The sequence below is a fragment of the Pleurodeles waltl genome, chromosome 1_2, assembly GCF_031143425.1.
Source record: "Pleurodeles waltl isolate 20211129_DDA chromosome 1_2, aPleWal1.hap1.20221129, whole genome shotgun sequence".
Lineage (NCBI taxonomy): Eukaryota > Metazoa > Chordata > Amphibia > Caudata > Salamandridae > Pleurodeles > Pleurodeles waltl.
Window position 1 is genome coordinate 1309256411 of NC_090437.1, and position 19553 is coordinate 1309275963.

The following is a 19553-nucleotide window of genomic DNA, read 5'->3' on the forward strand; positions in this document are numbered from 1 at the left end:
GGGGTCCTACTAGAGAGACAGTTATTGCAACATGAACAATACAACTCTTCCATTCCTAAAGAGGACATGTGGCTGGGGCATGGTCAGTAGCCTGCAGCCACCCACCTCAGAGGACAAAATTCCAGATTTTGAGACCATAATACTTTGCTTCGGGAGGGGGAGGGGATTAGGAGGGCATAGGACAAAGACCCCCTGCGAATCACGCCTTGTTTACTAAAAGAGACCTGCAGAGGCCATAATCATGGACAGCGTTTCTCCCCGGTCACTCCACCAGCAATCTATCCACGCAGGTTAGTCGGTTTACTGGGACTATTAAATGAGATGGCTACCTATTAGGGATACATAGTTATTGCTTATGAAAGTAAAAGACCTTTAAACATTAAAATGGACACAGCTGTTTCATACAGAAAGCTTCAACTGAAACAAACAAACCAGAAAAGCTCTTTTAATCTTATTTTCTTTAATTGTTTATATAAATGACTTGTCCAGGCACCGACCAAATTATAGATTCAGAATAAAGTACATTTACAATGAAATTTATTAAAGTAACAAAATATACGGCACATCACAACCACTGTCAAAGCAGACAGATTAGAAAGAGTTTAAAGACAAAAAACAAAGTGGAACAAAAACCAACAGTCAGACCAGGGACAGGAGCAAAATATATATTTGTTTTGCATATCCTGGTTTTACACTCTCCATTAAAATATATGCATCTGCACCCATTATTGCAAATCTCCAAAACAGAAATGTCCAACATTTAACATACTGTAAACCTAGTTTAACTTTTTGGCACCGTCCAATTAGGACATTAGACTGTGACTTTACTTTCAGGCTCAAAATACTCAACAACCAATCCTCCACCAAAACGCGAACAAAATATAAAAAAGTCCCATAGCAGTTAACCAGAATAATGCTAAATTACAGAGCATGTCTAAATAATTAGAAACCTCCCTAAACAAAAGGCAAAAGCTCCCAAGAAAGGCACAATAATGGACTTTCTTTGTTTGTAACAATTTCATTCCTGTTGCTTATGGCTAAGCTTACGAAACATTCCGCGGCGTTGTCGGTCTAAGCAATGCTGTGTGTACATGGACAACCTCGCTTAAAAACAAACCCTTCTCTTCCATCATGGCCCTTCTTAGGTTTAAAGATGGAAGCCCCTTACTGGCACACTTCTGACCTCTGTAAGGACAAGTCATTGCTACGGTTTGAGTTACAAGGAATATCCACCATTTCAGCTCTACGTGTGCAATACAAACTGAATTCAGTATACATTCATCTCCTAAAGCCTGCGGACTAGAGGCACAGGTAAATTAGAGAGCAGAAATGGCAGACACCAGGTCTTTCAAAGGCTAGACTCAAATAATCTACGTTTCTCAGCACTTTGTCTCTTTTTTAGGGTCTGTCCTAAGACCCCCTAGCCTATAAATGCCACTGAAGAGCTATAATACTAAATGAATGTTTCTACTATATAATAAAGTGACTGAAGATGCCACCATTGCTTTGGTATCTATCGGAAGCATGTTTCGAGGCAAGATTCTAGTATAGTCAACCTAGCATCGACGTCTTGGATCTCATCTTGTCGCGTCCTACCCGTCCAGGATGAGAAGTAGGGTTTAGTGAAGCATGCGACAATGCAGAACAGCTACCACTCCAATTACTTGCATGAGGAGTTTAACAACCTGAGCATCTTCCAATAACCGCTACGGAGCAATGAAACAAGCTCTCGCAGGGCATGTTTAGGGACGTCCTCTGAAAACCCATCAATGAGCAGGATTAATCGTAGTTGGTACAAAATCTGTTTTCGGCAAAAGAACCGGTCTTGTGGATTCTGAAATAGCATAACCGGTCCTTGATTAGGCTGGAGCACAAGACCTTACCATCTCTGGTCCACAACCTAGGTCCGCTGCATGCGCTTCCAGACGAACAACCTGGGTCCAAACGGAGGTTTGAGGTACCACGAAAAGCAGCATCCATCCGATATTGGTCTATTGCCATTATGTTGAACTACGGGCTCTCTTCCGGGCTAAGGACTCCTGTATGGGTCTGTGACCACTCTAGGGCTAGTAACTGGATGGGAATCCTCGCAAATGCGGTCACATTCCGGTTCAATTTGCATACAACAGTTTTACAAAAAGGCATATTCCGGATTTGTTCAAAACACTTGTATGGACTGGTAAACAGTAGGACTCCACAAATGAAAGCCATCAAACCAGATGCATTGATGCCCAGAACTGTACTAGACTATTGGTAAGGAGGTACCTGTTGGTGAGAAAGTTTTGAACCCAAATGACAAACATTAAATTCCATAAACGTGTAATACTGCATTAATAAACTGTTGTAGGTCCCAGCTATTTTACGGGTAGGTGTGGTGATCACACATTAGCTTCGTGAATCAGTCCATACATTCCCGGCTATTGGTAGACCTTGGTATTCGAGCACCTGGACGTAAGCGTGACCAGTTTAACCCGGCACCTGGACGCAAGCGTGACCAGTTTGAACCTACGGGTGTACACACCGCATGCCAAGTTGTGATCAATTAGCTAGAATAAATGAGCAGAAATTGGCTATAATTTATGCAGATCCTAAACCAAAGAACCCACAAGCAAATTGTTACTATTTTCTCCTGCAGTCTGGAGGTAAGTATCAGGAGGGGTTTGCTCCAGAATCTGGAATCCATGACCTGCTAAGACCGAGGAGTGTGGTTTGCACCCAGTTCTGCGATAGAGGTTACTTTTTCTGTTCCAGAGGAACCTGGAGCAGGGTAGGTGCGTGGTCCATGATGCGCACTAAAAGCTGGTCTATGTACGTCTCGAGCTCCTGCAGGTGCGCGTTCTTCCGGCTGAGCTCTTGCTCGCGCTGGAGTAACATGTGAATTAGCTCATCGTGGGTCAGGTGGTAATACTTGGCTGCCAGGTCTGGAAATGCTGGATCCTGAAAAAAACACAAAAGATAGCGACAGGTTACACCACTGGCACTGAAAGTGTACCACTAAAGGCTTAAGATGCAGGTGATAAATGCCCTGAACTTTCTGAATGCACAACACTGCACACTTTCCTGTGTAAAACAAATTCAAGTCCAAAGTTGTAATGTTAGCCCTGTCATGGTTCTCTCTCCAGATTGTTTCCACTAGGCACCCCAAGTGACAACCACATCACCGCCTCCAAACATGCCAACCAGTTGTGCAGCTGCACCCCGCTTTCAAGTCTACCTCAAGAAATAATGGTTGCGACTCGAAGCGGCAGACCAGGGACCCACTTGCTTGATGCGCTACATGTGTCTGATCCTCATTTGCTCAAGAAGATATTTACGCTTACTACAAAATACTACAACCCTAGCTGGACTGTAGGATTTAGAGCAGAAAGAACCGGTGTGTCCTGTGACCAACACCAGAGTTGGTCCACCTCGTGATAGAAACGTCAGCAAAGTCCTCAGTACTGCAAAGCAATCAATGTTCCAGTCTGGTACCTACTTTTACGAACCACGAGCAACCATGAACTTTAATCCAACTAGCTCGACTTGCAATTCCAGCTCCCCAGTTAAGTTTAACACAGAGTACTCTTGACAAGGCAGCAGCATGTAGGGTTGACAAGGTACACCCAGAATGCTTTAGTTTGCTAAAAGTAAATGAGAGATGCTCGTATTGATAATTCTGTCCGCCATCTACTCAGTTATCATGGATACATTCTTGCAGTTTGTCTTTTCTGATTACAGCACTGCAAGTTGTGAGATGACCCTACTGTTTAAGGCCGTACGGGCAGACTCTGGCTGTGCGCCCGATTTAAATCAGGATGATCTCAGAGATCTGAGAGCCTTTGTGTCTTTTCCAGAAGGGGGTGGTTTTCTGCCTCAGTTGACTTTGGTCTTTAGTGATATAGAAAGTGTTAGACCTGGCAGCTTTTTGGCGTGTCTCCCCTGTCTTTTTGCCTTCTGACCTCCTGGTTTTGGACTCTGTTTTTGCTGGTTTATTGTCTCTGCGCACTTTAACACTGCTAATCAGTGCTAAAGTGCAAGTGCTCCCCATATAAATTGTACTGTGGATTGGTGTATCCATAATTGGCATATTTGATTTACTAATAAGTCCCTAGTAATGTGCCCTAGAGGTGCCCAGGGCCTGTGAATCAAATGCTACTAGTGGGCCTGCAGCACTGGTTGTGCCACCCACATTAGTAGCCCTGTAAACATGACTCAGACCTACCATTGCAGTGTCTGTGTGTGCAGCTTTAAACTGCCAATTCGACTTGGCAAGTGTACCCACTTGCCAGGCCTCAACCTTCCCTTTTACTACATGTAAGGCACGCCTAAGGTAGGCCCTAGGTAGCCACAGGGTGCAGTGTATGTTTAAGGTAGGCCATATACTAGTGTGTTTTATATGTCCTAACAGTGAAATACTGCCAAATTCGGTTTTCACTGTGCAAGGCCTACCCCTCTCATAGGTTAACATGGGGGCTGCCTTTAAATATCCTTAAAGCGCAGATTCCCTTTGAGAGTAGATAAAAATGTGGAGTTTAGGGTCTCTGAACTCACAATTTAAAAATACATCTTTTAGTGAAGTTGGTTTTTAAATTATCTGTTTGAAAATACCACTTATAGAAAGTAGGCATTTTCTTGCCTATACCATTCTGTGACTCTACCTGTTTGTGGATTGTCTGTCTGAGTCAGTTTGACAGTTGGGCTGTTTTGCACCTCTCTAGACAGTGACACAAAAGGGGGTGGGGTGTGTAGCCTGCATATCCTGATGAGCCATCTGAGCTAGAGAGGAGGGAGGAGTGGTCGTTCACACCTGAAAGGACTGGCCCTGCCCTCACACAATGCAGTCTCCGACCCCCTGGTGTGTGTCTGGGGCCTGGCCTGGACAAGGAAGGACCTTGCAAACACTTGAGGCTTTGCTTTGAAGTTTGCCAACTTCAAAGGCAGAACTGGGTATAAGAAGAGGACCCAAAACCCCAGATTTTTAGAATCTTTCTGGAATCAAGAGGAACCTCTGCCCAGGAGAAGAGCTGAAGAAGGAGTACTGTCCCTTTGCTGTGTTGTTTTGCTGGACTGGCCTGCAGTTGCTGCTTCTGCCTGAAAAGACTGCAAAGGGTGAACCTTGCTGTGTGTCCTGCTTGAGAAAATTCTCCAAGGGCTTGGAGTAGAGCTTGCCTCCTGTTGGAAGTCTCCGGGACACCAAAGACTTCAGTTTCCTCGACCTGCAGCACTGGGAACTGTGCGTTTTGTGTTGTTCAAGAGGAGAAACCACTGCGACGCCGCCAACTACGCCGCTGGCCTGCACCGTGACCTGCTGACGCTGCACGGAGTCGCATTGCCCCACTTCGCACCGCGACCCTGGTCTCACCGACGCCATCATCGGACGACTTCACCGAGCCGCTGCTCGCACTGCGACCTGTGGGCCCCGCACTCTGACGTCACCTGTTCACACCGCAGCCTGGGCATCCCGGACGACGTCCCTCCTGCTGACACCGGCACCGCTGCCTGCACCGTGACCTGTGGACACCGCTTGTGAGTAGCGCGAAGCACTGTCCCGCGCCGCAGCCCTGGTCCACCGACGCCAGCACCATCGGCTCCAGTGTCTTCACCAGGCATCCTTGCCTGCACCGTGGCCTGTGGACACTGCTCGTGAGGGTCACGAAGCACCGTCCCATCCCGCACCGCTGGCTTGAGCTTACCGACGACAGCGCTTCCGCAACGACGATGCCGCTACCTGCACCGTGACCTGTGGACACCGCACATTGCACCGCCCGCTTCACACCGCAGCCCTGGTCTCACCGACGCCGCTGGACGCGGTCACCGAGCCACTGCCTGCACCGTGATCTGTGGGCACCGCACGTCACATCGTCCCGCTTCGCAACGCAGCCCTGACGCCATCCACGCCAGCGCACCTGATTTCATCAGCCCGGAGTTCAATCCGAGGTGCGTGACTTCAAGGGCCCGACGACTCCTACGCCAGCTACGCCGCTCTCCAGAGCTCACCGCGAGGATCACGACGCCCTGCGAATCCAAGGTACTGTTTGTGGGTCTTCCCGACACCGCAGCTGGCCCGCGACGCCGAGGCCACCCTGAACTTTTGGTTTTGTTGTTCACGATGCCGTGATAGCCCCAGGTGGAGTTATCGACTTCAAGGAACTGTATTGTTAAGTGCATCTTGCAGCATTCATATTTTTATTACTGTATGTTGGATTTTTATCGTATTTGGTCTTGTTTTATATAGATAAATATTGGCTATTTTTCTAAAACTGGTATGGTGTCCTTTTGTAGTGTTTTCACTTATTACTGTGTGTCATGTGCAAATGCTTTACACATTGCTTCTGAGATAAGCCTGACTGCTCGTGCCAAGCTACCAAGGGGGTGAGCAGGGGTTATCTGAGCGGGTATCTCCCTTATCCGGACTAGAGTGAGGGTCCCTACTTGGACAGGGTGCAAACCGACTGCCAACTAGAGACCCTATTTCTAACAGAAAGTAATAACATTGTCTGTATTTTCAGTTTCTCAGTAGTTCAGGGTAACTAAGGCACATACAGGAAAGCCATAAACCACAGGAGAAACTTTGTGGTAGTATAAAGTTGGCCATTAATTCCCACTGTACATTTCTACCTTGCATATCCGGGAGCATCTCTGTGAAACTTTTTGTGCTGCTAGGAGACTTGTGTAATTCTTCCTCAGGTTTAGATGAATCCTAGCTCTGTGTCACCCCATCCCAATCTCCTCCCTGATACCTTCTGGCCAAGATCTCCTCCGCGACTGAGATGGGTGGCGCTGGAACAGGAAAGGCATCATCAACCTCCAGAGCCTGGAGGCCATTCCCCACACCCAACCTCTGCTACTTTATTGTAACGACTGACCTATCTATTGATTCTTCAAAAACTGAAGCAAAGGCAATGGATAATGCATCTGTGGCTTTATGTCCTTCTCCAAGACCTCCACAGTGCCGTCCTAGTGCTGCGAGAAGGCAATAACCAAAAGAGCGCAGACACTTCGCATGTCCACCTCTCTGCCATCTCTTACTCTCCCCAGATCCTTCTGGACTAACCACCATATACAGTAGGTCAAGTGTTGCTGCTCCTGCCATTACTTAAGTGACGTGGGCCTGATGTTAGCTTGCTGGACTTTTAACTGGTGGAAGGAAACCTAAAGGAGACCTTGTTACATCTTCCCTTAAAGTTTGTGTTTTGGATGTAGATGCAAGAAGCAGTAGAGTAGACCCAGACCAGTCAGTACAGGTGCTTCAGTTAGAACCCGACTACGTGCAGCTTCGTATAATAATCCCTACGGAACTGTAGCGTACCTACACTGATTGACGGCTGCATCCGTGGCAGTCAGCTGTCCACTGCTTGGAGCGTCATTTGGTGCCCGTGCTGATGAAATACAACCTTGGAGGCTCATCTCCACCAACAACCTCTTCCTCGTATCCCAGGGTGCCAGCAAGGGGAGCCATGTTGTCAAATACAACCTAAGGTTCACCCCTCCCCCAAATTAATTTTATTGTCCTTTTTAGTATCAATTACAACCTAGAGCATTCTTAAAAATCACACTTTCTGTCCATCTTTGTTTGCGTGCAAGTCCCAACAGGGCTCTAATGCGGCATCCCAGTCTTTTGGTTGTCGTCTGCAATCACATCTGAGGCGCCACAGGTATTGTCTTTATAGCTATTCCAGAGTCCCCAGATTTTGTCCCATTTCCGGGGACAACCTCGGCCTTCATAGACCACCTTTTCAGCCAGCGCAGCAGTCCATGCCATTCTTCCATCTGTCCAGTTGTACCCCTAGCTCCGCTCCCCACAAATTAGCAATATTATGTTTCGCTACAGACAGGCCCAACGTTACCCACAGTCTGTTCACAAGTTGTAATTCCATCTCCCCCCCATACATAGAGGACACACCATAGACCTATTGGGGCGAGGGAGGAGCCACATACCTCATTCAAGCATTCAACAACTGCTTCCCAAAAGACCTGTAGCGTCACACAATTCCATAGCACGTGGCCGAAAGTGCCCACTTGATTGCATCCCCTTCTACAATTAATTCGTAGATCTTTGACATATTTGTGGCCTCAGATGGTGAGGACAACACATTCACAGCCTCAACTGCAAGTAGGGTTCACTATTCTCCACCCTCCTCGTCCGTCTAGAGCCGTGGTTTTCAACCTTGTTAATGCCGAGCCCCCCCCAGTGGGGACCCCCCTTCAGAATTTTTCATAACTATTCTATTAAGTTGGCAATGTTTAAGTAAGTCTAGAATTATTTAAACATTTCATTTAAGCTCTGTTATCTTTTTACAAATGCAATACATATTTTTCTGCTTAAAACAAAGCACTATTATCTGCATAATCTTTCTTTTGGCCAGAGCCTGGTGCCCTCCGGGACCACTTAAGGCCCCCTAGACCCCCCCCGCCCAGTTTGAAGACCCCTGGTCTACAGGCTTCAACTCCCATAGAGTTGCTTGCATCAGTGAACACACCAGTCACCTTAATAAATACATCCTGCTGGAGCCTGAAAGAAAGAAAAAAAAAAAAAAAAAAAAAAAAGCCATCTTGGATGGCCAGGATTCTACTTTGAATTTTCTTTACAAAAGAACCAGCGCAGTGTTTGGTGGGATGAACGCGGCGGGTGAGGGTGGCAGATTCTGCCACAACTGGACTTCAGATAGTCCACAAAAGCTAAGACTGTCCAAGAAACATGAAGTCAAGAGCCAACCACACTGAACCTTACTTCAACCACTCCGAAGAGTTAGGTGGTGGAGGGAGACCGTAAAGTTTCAAAGAAGTCAAGCGGATTACGTAATCCAATAGCGAGGAATTTGCTATAGGAGTATGGATGCAAAACTGGAAAGCTAAATAGAAGTTAAGAAGAAGAAAAAAAGAAGGAAAAAAAAACTGAACTCTCCAGTCAAGCACAGCTTGATTATACTAATGAGCTGACGAGGGACTACTTGAGAGCTGGTCTCCGTTCGCCCCGTCCCACAGCCGCACCTGGGATCCCCAGCTTATTAACCAACGTCTGCTCCCCCGCTGCCTCACTCCCCACAGCAGGAAGTGTTGTACAACATGAGGAGCTCTGGAAGGAGTCCCAGCAGAGCTCATCAAGACAGCCTCTCCTCTGCGGAACAAAGTCCTATAATTAATAATTTCATTCAGGATTACGTAACCCACTATGAGCGACACCGAAGTCATTCTGCATGCTCCTTTATGTGTGCAGCACGTCGACCAGTTCTGCGGATGAGAACGGCACAAGTTGTGTATGGAAGCGACTCACTCGGAGCAAGCGGTGTGACATTATGAACAAGAGACCAGCATCATCCAGGACGGCGCACCTCAACACCGATCCTTTAGAGTCCTAACAATTTCTGCATTTTTTATTGGACTAAAGTCTCCCATCTCAGAACCTTGAGCGCGTCAAAGATTTTGCCCTAGAGACCATCATCATTAATTAATGTATACGTTCACTGAAAAAAATAATTAAGGATACATAGTTTCTTTGGATTATAACACATTAGGTTGTGTTCCTCTCTGATAAAGACATACTTAAAGCAAATTTATTGATGCAATCTTCAGGGAGTAGAACATATTCCCACTTACTCATCTGCCTTGTTGATGCTTAATTTCCTCAGTTTGTCACTTTTTCAGAATGTGTCGAAGCAAAATGTGTTTCGATCTTGGAAGAGTCCACCGCCCAATAAAGAGTAACCTTGAGATCCAAAAGGCGTGCATTGGTGTTGGTGGTCTGGGACACCAGAGGTGACCAGCGCCGCACCAGAGTTTGCCCAGCAGCAGGTTACTGGCACAGGACTACCAAAAAAGGCTCAAGGTGAAGATGCTCCTGGCTTGTTGAACAAACAAGTGCATTATGGAGAAGCTGTGGGAGGTCACATGAAGGTCCTTCTGCAGTGCCCAGCTCTTGGAGTAAATTAGCTTCTTCCTTTTACACCTTCAATTGTTTTTCAATATTACACAAATTATTATGTCACACAGAATTATGTGGCAAATTAATGTGCCTGGGAGGAAAGAAACTACACAGCACAATACAGATATATTATATAGTCATTTGTGTCAATTTCCAGTTGTAATGTGTAACTAAACAAAAAAGCATAAAAAGTAAATTGCACAAAGTAAGTTGCTAAGTAGTTCTATTTGAAAAAGCTGCCTGTGGCAGTCTCTTTCCACGCCCTGTGGAGCGAGAAGTGTGGACCCAGGCACGCAGTGTCACTTGCAGAGGCAGACCCAGCCTGTGTGCAGTGGAGCACCGCACAAGGGCGGGGGCTCAGAAGTACCAATCAGGATTGCTTACAATTAGGGCTCCCGGTTTTATGGTTATTTTTTTTTTTTTTTTTAACATGTCCGTCTGTATTTATCCATATTTATTTTTTTTCGACTTTACTGATACTTTTGCATATTTATTTTGTGTTTTGGGAATAAACGGATTCGTGAAAATTGTATATTTTCACACGTATTTGCCTCTTAGACATGCACTCATGCATAAAAGCCGGTCACGTTTTTGCAAATTAAGCAGCCACATAACAAAACACTACACTCATAGCAGCATGTTAGCTTTACGCTACGAGTATGTTAACATATGCCTATATTTAAGGAAAGTTGATCCTGTTTTGTAACTTAGTCTTCTCAGTTTTTTCCTGAAATCCACGAACAGCAAGGAGAGCCTTGCACAAAAAGCAACATTTTCAGTCTTTTTCCACTTTTAAAAATACAGACAGGAAACATCAATTTCTGCCTGTATTTATCGGTTTAAAAATAAAATAAACAGTAAAAACGGAAAACTGGGAACCCTAACTTACAATGAAAGATGTTCCCGGGTAGTGAGTCCCATGGCGTGGAGATGTAGGGATCTCTGAAGAGAGGACATTAGACCTGCAGAAGTACTGGGCAATTCTGATATTAATGGAGAGGATGTTCGAGATCCTGGGAGCATTGATGCATATGTCTTATGGGTTTCTGCTTTTGGAAGTTAGTTTTGTCTTCTGCCTGGAAACGCCCTGATGTGGCAATGTCCACCTTAGGCAGTCTATCTTTGGGCCAGGGTGGGAGGCGTAGGGGACCTAGTGTCTTTCACTAGTGGTTGGAGTGATATGCCAGGACTTTATTGCCTCTGATGAGCCACGCTTCTGCCTGAAGGATGTATTTGGTAAGCCAGTGTGGTGCCTCCATCTGTGGGCCTGCAGACTAGAGTATGATTTATGTTCTGAAGTTGGTTTCTGGGAGGTTGGGTTTAAGTTTCTTCAAGAGAGAGAGTATTCTAAAATCACCAGTTCTATAACAGAGGGTTCATGCTGCAGCAAACCCCAGGTACCCAGTATCTGCATCACCAACGTCAGTGACCCAGAGTGTTCTTTTCAAAAGATACACGCGCAGTCTAATAAGCAATGGCCCATTCAACTTTACCCAACATTAACAAACAATTCTACCATTTCATTAAACAGAGTTCCAATTATGCCCTTCAATGGTACATTTAAATCCAATAACGAATGCATAGGAGCATAATATTCGACTGTACAAGATGCTTCTTAGCGCCAAGTAGGTCACACTCATGGCGCTGGGAGGCTTGCGTCAAGCTCAAGCCCTTACACGGAACAACATTAATCGAGAATACCTGGTCCCCGATTGTGGTTTTGGCGATCAAAATTTGAATCCCTGGTGTCATTTGTTTAACTTGTGTAATCTTGGTCACATCACATTACGTTGATTTTAAGTGCTACTCTTTGTCAATTGGAAAGCTTTAATAGGCTCCCTCGACTGCAAGATAGAGTGCAAATTTGGATTTAGATAAAAATTCAGAGCAGCTATTCACTTTAATCGGATACCAGGTGAAACACTGAGCTCACAGGCGCGCCCATTACTCTGCTGTGTGGACCCACCCAGCCCCCAAACGACCCCCCCTGATTAACCAAACCCCCCAAGTGTTGCCTGACACAGGGCAGTGAGTATCCGCAGGCTCGGAGGTTGCACTGCGAGGCAGCACTTGTGGGTGCAACAGCCTCTGCTGGGACTGCAGGTCGTGGCAGCTCGAATCATGGCCTCGTTTACGCTACATTTGTAGGTGAAAATGCCACCTTCCCAGGGGGGATCATCGTGCACCCCATTCACCGCTTGAAACCTCGTTTAGCTCTCGCTCGGTAAAGTGGTTACCGTGCAAACTAATTTTGTAAATATGAAGGTTGTCCTAAACCAGAGTTGGATTACTTCTGTCCGTAACGAAGGTGCTGTTGGTTTATAGCACACACCACTAATTCACTTTTCTGCAGAGTGCCTGAAAGCCCAGTTTTTGCATGTCAGCACTGTAAGGAACAGATTTTTACTAGTACACATTGTGATGATACTCGTTACTCAGGGCCTTTTCATGAACTCTCGAGTTAATCCGCGAGTACCGGGTAATATCCTGTGCGGGTGATGCTCCCTAGCACTGGTGTGCTAGAGTCACCAATGAGTTTCCACTTCACCACTAAGGGCCTGATTTAGATATTGGAGGAGGGGTCACTCCGTCACAACGGTGACTGATATCCCGACCTCCGAAATCTAAATCCCATTGAATAGAATAGGATTTAGATCGCGGCAGATGGGATCTGTAACCTCTGCGCCAAGATCTAAATCAGGCCCTCTGTCCAAGTTACTCGGTTGAGGCTCTTGTCTCGCTCAGGGCAGGGAAATCGATTAGTCAGGGCTTCCTCCAGGGTTAGTCAGTGTTATATACTCCGATTCAGTAATACAACCCAGAAAAGAAAAAGGGAAATGCCTGACCCCACCACTAAAAGGCACAATAAGGCAAAACATGTGAATCTAGAAATTCTCAAGCTGCAAAACTACTCCTACTAGTAACCACTTTGGTTTGGAGAGTGAATCTTTCCTAGATTCACATGTTGTGCATTGATTTTGTAGCAGTATCCTTTCCCCTATGGAGGCTGGGATGAAATTAGTTTTTCCACCAAACAGGTGCTTCCTACCTTCAGCCCCACCTTTGCTGCTCTACTGATATGAGCGTGCAAACAATAGTGTCTAGTGTAGGCGAGTATGGACGACCTCGTGGCTACCGTACACATGGTGTTGGTGGAGACGTTTGCTAAATATGTAAGGGTTGCCCCTTTCTTCCCTCCTAGAGTGGCCACTGGGTTTCTCTTAGGTGTACCCCTGCTGTGGTGCAGAATGTGTGAAGTGCTTGTCCCGGCCCCCTGCATTAGTCCCGCAGTCACAGGTGCACCACTGCATGCTGGTGCAAGTGAAAGAAAGCACTGATTTCCTTTTATGCTTTGTTATGCTGGTTTTAGGGAGCACATTACTGCCCTGCGAGCGTCTCGCATGCGGAGAGCTTTATCCACAGTCTTTGGTGGAAGGAAACACTCTGGCAGTTGGATGGTTTGGTTAACATGGAAATCCGAAATGACCTTAGGAAGGAACAGGGGGTTTCTCTGCATGGCCCCCCTGCTCTTATGGGTAAGTGTAATGGCCCTGCTTAATGCTACGAATAACAAGGTGTTCAGTGTTAAAACTTCTAGCTCTGCTTTATGCATTGGCTGAATGGCTTCCTTTTGTTAATGGTGGAAGCATAACGTTTAGACTCCATGTTGTTGTGAGTGGGGACCTGGGCGGTGCTATCCTCTGTGCTCCTTCTATAATAGCTTGCTTTTGGAGGCGCTTCTCTCCACGTGCATCCCTTGTGTGGTCCACTGTGGTTGATATGTGGCCTTCAAGTGATAAGTCTGTGTGATGCTGGTCTACTAGGTACCTTAGGTATTTAATGACTATAGCGTAATGTGTCGAACTCTCTAAAATGTATCTGTGTCCATATTTTTCCCATTTTGCTCCACAGAATTTTCTTCCACAAGATCTTCTGGCCGCCTTGTGTACAATCGTGGCTTTGTGTGAGTCCCAAGTACCTAATTTCAAAGTCTCCAGGAGCACAGCTGGCAAAATGAGGCTGCCTGTTACCAGGTGAAAGATCTGTCCTACTTGCAAAGAAAGTGGATCCTGTGACACTGTTGCCTTATTACTTCCCCCTGGGAGATGCCCAGAAGGTCATCATTGCATTTGTTTATGACTAGTAGGATCAGTAGAGATGGAGGTTCGGGGGGGGGGGGGGGGGGGGTGTATCCAACTTTCCCTGGCCATTCTATCGATAAGGCATTCCGCTGGGGCAGGGGGTGTGGGTACCAGGATGTAAAGGTTGGACATTTTGCATTTTCTGCAGACGCAAAGAGGTCTAATTTTGGGCGTGCCCTATTTTGGGAAAAATTTCTGGTACTTCTGGTTTCTTTTTCCTACTATTAATGTGAAATGGTTACTTCTCTGCTTAGTCTGTCCACCTCTACTTTCTGTATACCTGCCAGTGTATCACAATTAAGGTTGTGTCGCTGAACTGCCCATCTACAAATGTTCTGGGCTAGCTGGGACAGTACGTGTGACCTTGCCCCCACCTCCCTTGCTTTTTTTAGGCAAAACATGTGTTTTCCATCTGGATTTGTATGGTCTACCCCTTAACTTGTCCCTGAAAAGCCCTTAGTAGCAGGAAAACTGTCTTCAGTTGCAACAAAGGTGTGTGCAGCTCTGCTTCCTTGAGGATCACAGGCCCGGACGTTCTGGTTCCTGACTTCTGCTCTCCAACTGTGTGGGATGCATCTCTGGTGATGGCCAATGAGGGAGCTGGTTGAATGGAAGGCCTGCCATTGCAATATTGTCCAAGTTCCGCCATGCTGCTTCTTTCTGTACCTTCTGAGCAACAACCACTAGATCCCTCCAACTTCCCAGCGCCTGTGACAACCGCTTTGTATCCATTCCTTGATTGGTCTCGTATGTACTCTGGCATGTGGAATTAATGCAACGCCCACCCGTTTCCTAACTATCCTCACCGTCCGCACTCGCCCTTTCTGTTATGGCGAGTTCGCTCAGTCAGTGCCAGGACTCTGGACTGTGAGGAGTGCTTCAGTGTCCCTGCAGTTGAGTCTTGTTCCTAGATCTGTCCTTCCTTTCTCCAGTTCCATGAGCTTAGGCCCCCTGCATGGGTCACCATGCCCCCAAGATTGGGCCGCACAGCAGTGCTGGGGTTGAGTCTGCCAAAGACCGCCGCAACACAACAGCTGCTGTGCCTGGTGCAAATGTATTCTAGCCAGGTTTGAAATTTTACAAACACCCAGTCTCACACATTATTACATTATACTTTTTGTCACTCACACAATGGTGTTTACCACGCACATGCATGCTTTCATGCGTGGGAGTGAGATGTATCGGGGGAGAAGCTTCAGAAGCAAGCGTGTGCTGGTCTGGTCAGACCCGGACACTTGCTCAGCCTGGTGTGGTAAGAGAAATTGAGATGATCAACCTTTACATGTATGGATGTCTCCACATGTTCCTCATCAGCAGCTGGCCAGCCTCACACCAATGTTACTGTTGGTGGCATTCCCTCCGAGTGCCCGGGGGGCTGCAAGGCTGAGAGAAACCTGCAGCCTCTGCTCTTGGGGATGCTATGCTCATGCCTTCCAATACAGGTCTACATAGCATCCCCAAGAAGCCCAGCTAGAGACTGGGCGCACAGGCAGGATCATGCATTAATGTCTTTTTGAGGGTGTTTGTCCACATGCTCAATGTGGCGCAGAGAGGCCAGAGTGCCCTCCTCGGACAGCGCCTCTGCCTCCTAAGGCCAGGGCCAACCAAGACTAGGCTCTGCGGGAGAGCCGTCTCTGAAGACACTTCTTTCTGGCTGTTTCTCTAGCCCCTTAACAAACCCCTGTTTGCCTCCGGTCAGTCCCTCCCTACGAGTGCTCGGTCCCCCAGAATGTTCTTCGCGTCCTCCACCTTAAATGTGCCCACTTTTAGATTATTCATCATATCCTTTAACTCTTTATGGCATATTTTAGTATTCAATCCACATTCTGTTTGGTTTGAGGGACATGGACATACTTGTTCAACTATGGGCCCTAATTACACTGGCGTTTAATTACGCCTGCACATCTTCAAAAGAGAAAGTTTGATCTGGGACTGAAGCGTAACAGAGCCTGTCGAGGAAGTCTCATCTTTTGCGCCAAAATACTGCAGTCACGTTTGTTGGTACATTTGGCCAAGTCCTCTCAGCTCAGACCAACGTCACATTCACCGGATGAAATTAAATTTAGATCACAGAAGAACGCTGATCAATCTCTAAAGCTTCAATTTTAACTAACCTAGCAGACGTTCCGCTACAGGTGAGGAGCCGCTGTTTGGAAAGAGTAACTACTCAGCAGACGTGAACTAGCGTCAGCTCCTAGCAGCTCCTCTTCACTACTTCCTCAGTTTCAAGCACTCGTCAGGAGAACCTTTGCACGGGTAGCTCTTACCTTTAAGCCATCCTGCTGACGGCTCAGCGTCACCGATGGCGTCACAGGCTGAACGCTGCCAGTCGTAGCAGTCCTCAGCTTCTCCAGGCCGCTGCTGAAGGCGGTAGTCAGGCCGGACTTCTGCTGCTTCTTATCGGAGCTCTCCAACACCACTGCGCTGATCGGCTTCACAGGATGAGGGCTGTGGGTAGAACCAGAGGGTTAACTGAAATCCCTTGTACTAAAAACAGTATTAATGCATCGTGTCCAAAACAACGTTGGCATGAGGCTCTAATAATGTGTGAAGACGTGAATAGATGACCACAGAAGGGGCAAAGAGATGGGAATGGGATCATAGGAGTTGGATAAGAAGCTAAACTGAGCTATGACCGGTGAGGAATATGAAACAACAACGAAACAGACAGCAGGGTTTGTCTTCTGGCCAATGCAAGGACAAAGTTTAAGAATCCACACCAGTGGTCCTCTCCCCCATCACCAACCTGAGCTGTTACTGCGACCTGGCTTGGAAATGATGTGGACCCCATTATGTATGGAGCAATCTCTCATGGCTATAGGATCATCCACCAGAAAAGATTGAACAAAGATGCCTCAGGGTTTGTCAGCAGCCACATTTTGATACTTGCTGTCAACACTTTGGCAGTTTGTGACCCCAGAATGCAAACATATTTAGGAATATGCTAGACTCCCATTCATCACCATCCAACCCAAGCTTTCGTGGCCTTTCCTCAGGTTCTAGCATCAATCCAAGATAACTCCCAGATCACTGGTGATCACCATCTGGTTTGAGCCCACAGACTGTGCTACAGCTAAATCTAGCCCCCCTGCTCTTGAATGCCTGACCCGCCATCAACACCTATTTGGACATTTGTACCACGTATACACATGGCGGGGCACATTGCCATTTTAGCCCCAATATCAAACATCATGCACATCTGTAGACTGACTAGCAAGCAATAGCCCTCTTCAATGTAGATCTTACAGGGAAGCTTCATGTGTCAGCAACATCAGTAGCATGACCTGCATGCAGCCATGCCAGCCTCAAATACCTCTTCAAGACATCAGCAAACCCATCATAAATCTTTTCTTTAATGAGAAACTGTCCCTTTCTTCTATTGCTGAATTTCAGATCCTGCCATCAGCACCCGGCTGCCGCTCAAACAGCAGCAAAATCACCACTGCCAGCACTTCCGAAGCCTTACCAAACTCTACATTAATTTTGAAGAGCCACACTCCAGGACCTAAGTGAAAGCGGAGCGCTTAACAAGTGGACAAACAACACATTCAATTATAAAGACCTACCAAAAATGCTACAAGGAAACATCCCTTGCATCTCAGACTCCAACCCCCAAAGGAACTTCTCAAGACTCCGTCTGAATTCATAAGCCAAGCACTGCTGACCCCAACTAACCAACACTACTGCAACAAGAAACCAACAGATCTCGAACTCCACGGTGGCAACTGATTTCTTGGAGAACTTCCCAACTTATGTTAATCTCCTACATAAAGCATCTCCTGAGAAGTTCACATACAACCCAAACTACCCAAATTAATTCAGCTTTATCTTCAATGGACTGTTCCCGAGTAAACAGATACCAAGCGCTATGCTTACATTACTAAACTACGTTAAGTGTCTGGCACTGCTCCTAGCCAAGCCCAAGGATGGCACTTGATGACCACCTACTTCAAGTGGGCGAGACTTGATATTTGTGGACTTATCTGCTACCTCCCACACACCTCAATCATCAAATAACTGGATGAAGAAAAGACTTTAGATTGGAGGATCTCCTTCCTCTCAAAGCATGCAAAATGGACTCCATCTTTTACCTCCTCCCCTTACCCTGTTTAATATCTACCTTAAACCTCTGCTGGAAGTTACTGAATCCCTCAGTCACCAATGTACAAGTAAGCACATTACTGAGATCCTGTGGAAGCTGAAACCCCAGTCAATTGCACTGCACTTAGGTTTAGGAGAATCAGGATCTAAGAAAGAAATACACACCTGCAGATCAGTGAGACATTAGATGTCCACAACTGCTGCTGACAACCAGTATGCAGAACGCAATAGCCCACTCTCACCGACACAATGAAAGGTTGTGGCATGAACTTGGACTCTGCCTCACTTTCAGATCCCATAGCAAGATGGCCGTCGATGCCCCTTCCACTGACTGAGAACCCCGTGTGAATTAGATTATTTATTAAGTACAACATATGCGAAAAGGCTTCTTGGGGTGAGGACTGTGATGAACATCTAAGAAGGAGCACAGGGCAGGAAAAAAAGGGAAGCCTTCGGAGCTTTCTGATAATGCAAGTGGTTCCAAATGGAGAAAATCTTCTGAGGTAGACGAGGGACCTGAATTAAGGCTTGACCCGACATCTGAAATAATTATATCTAGCTACTAGCAAATGTCATTTAGAGCCCAATCACAGAGCATTTTTAGGAACACTTGTCTGGGCCAAATTCGTAATAAGCATCATATGAACAGGTTTAATGGCCTGAAAGTCAATTCAGTGTTGAAGCATTTAGGAGTATGCGGGAAGACCCAAGTGGTGGGTATTGGTGCATAGACTTAAGGCACGGGCAAAGCGGGCTCTGGACCAGGGCCCCAGCTTTTCATGGGACCCCCCAATAGTCCGATCTGTTCCTCAGAAGGCCTTCCCTGATGACCTTCAATAATTCTTACACAGACTGTTTTAAATACCGTTTTCCTTTAATTTATTGTTGATGTGGGTGATGTGTGAGAATCGGTTACAGGAATTTTGCAGAGAAATGTTGCGTTTTTTTAAAAGATCAAAACAGACCCTCACATATGAGAAATGGGAGGGTGTTGCAGATATTATTTGCAGTAATATTAGCGAGCGGATGCTCTGTTACAATACTGAGGACACATTACTGTCCCTGATAATTAGATGTAATCACGTTTAGAATTTGGCCCAGGATGACTGTGCACACTGGCCAAAGAGGGCATGAAAGAGCTGAAACTGGGTAATAAATTCAAAGCTGTTCCAGGGCCCCCAGGATCCTTAAGATGTCCCTTCATTGGTCTAGTCCAATCTGGAAACAATACCCATGTTGACAAGTAATTCCTTCAAATTACACAATAAAAACAGTAGATTTTGCCGAATGAGTTACAGCGGGTAATCCCAGGAAGCCACTATTGAGTTTCTTTGGCCGATCTTTATCCAGCAGAAAACAGTCAGAAAAATCTTTACTTTCCTGGACTTCCCTCACAGTGCACAGGCAAC

The 19553-nt window shown here is 46.4% G+C and overlaps 1 protein-coding gene across 1 annotated transcript in view; it reads right to left on the reverse strand.

Moving 5' to 3' along the window:
* Positions 1–429: 429 nt before the first annotated feature.
* The window catches only part of RAB11FIP5 (RAB11 family interacting protein 5), a 199281-nt gene continuing 180157 nt past the window's right edge, over positions 430–19553 (reverse strand). The window contains exons 5-6 of the mRNA XM_069205596.1: positions 16311–16491; positions 430–2937 (exon numbers count right to left, since the gene is read on the reverse strand). Coding sequence (XP_069061697.1) covers positions 2734–2937; positions 16311–16491 — 385 coding nt within the window. The 3' untranslated portion in view covers positions 430–2733. The remainder of the gene's footprint in view (positions 2938–16310; positions 16492–19553) is intronic.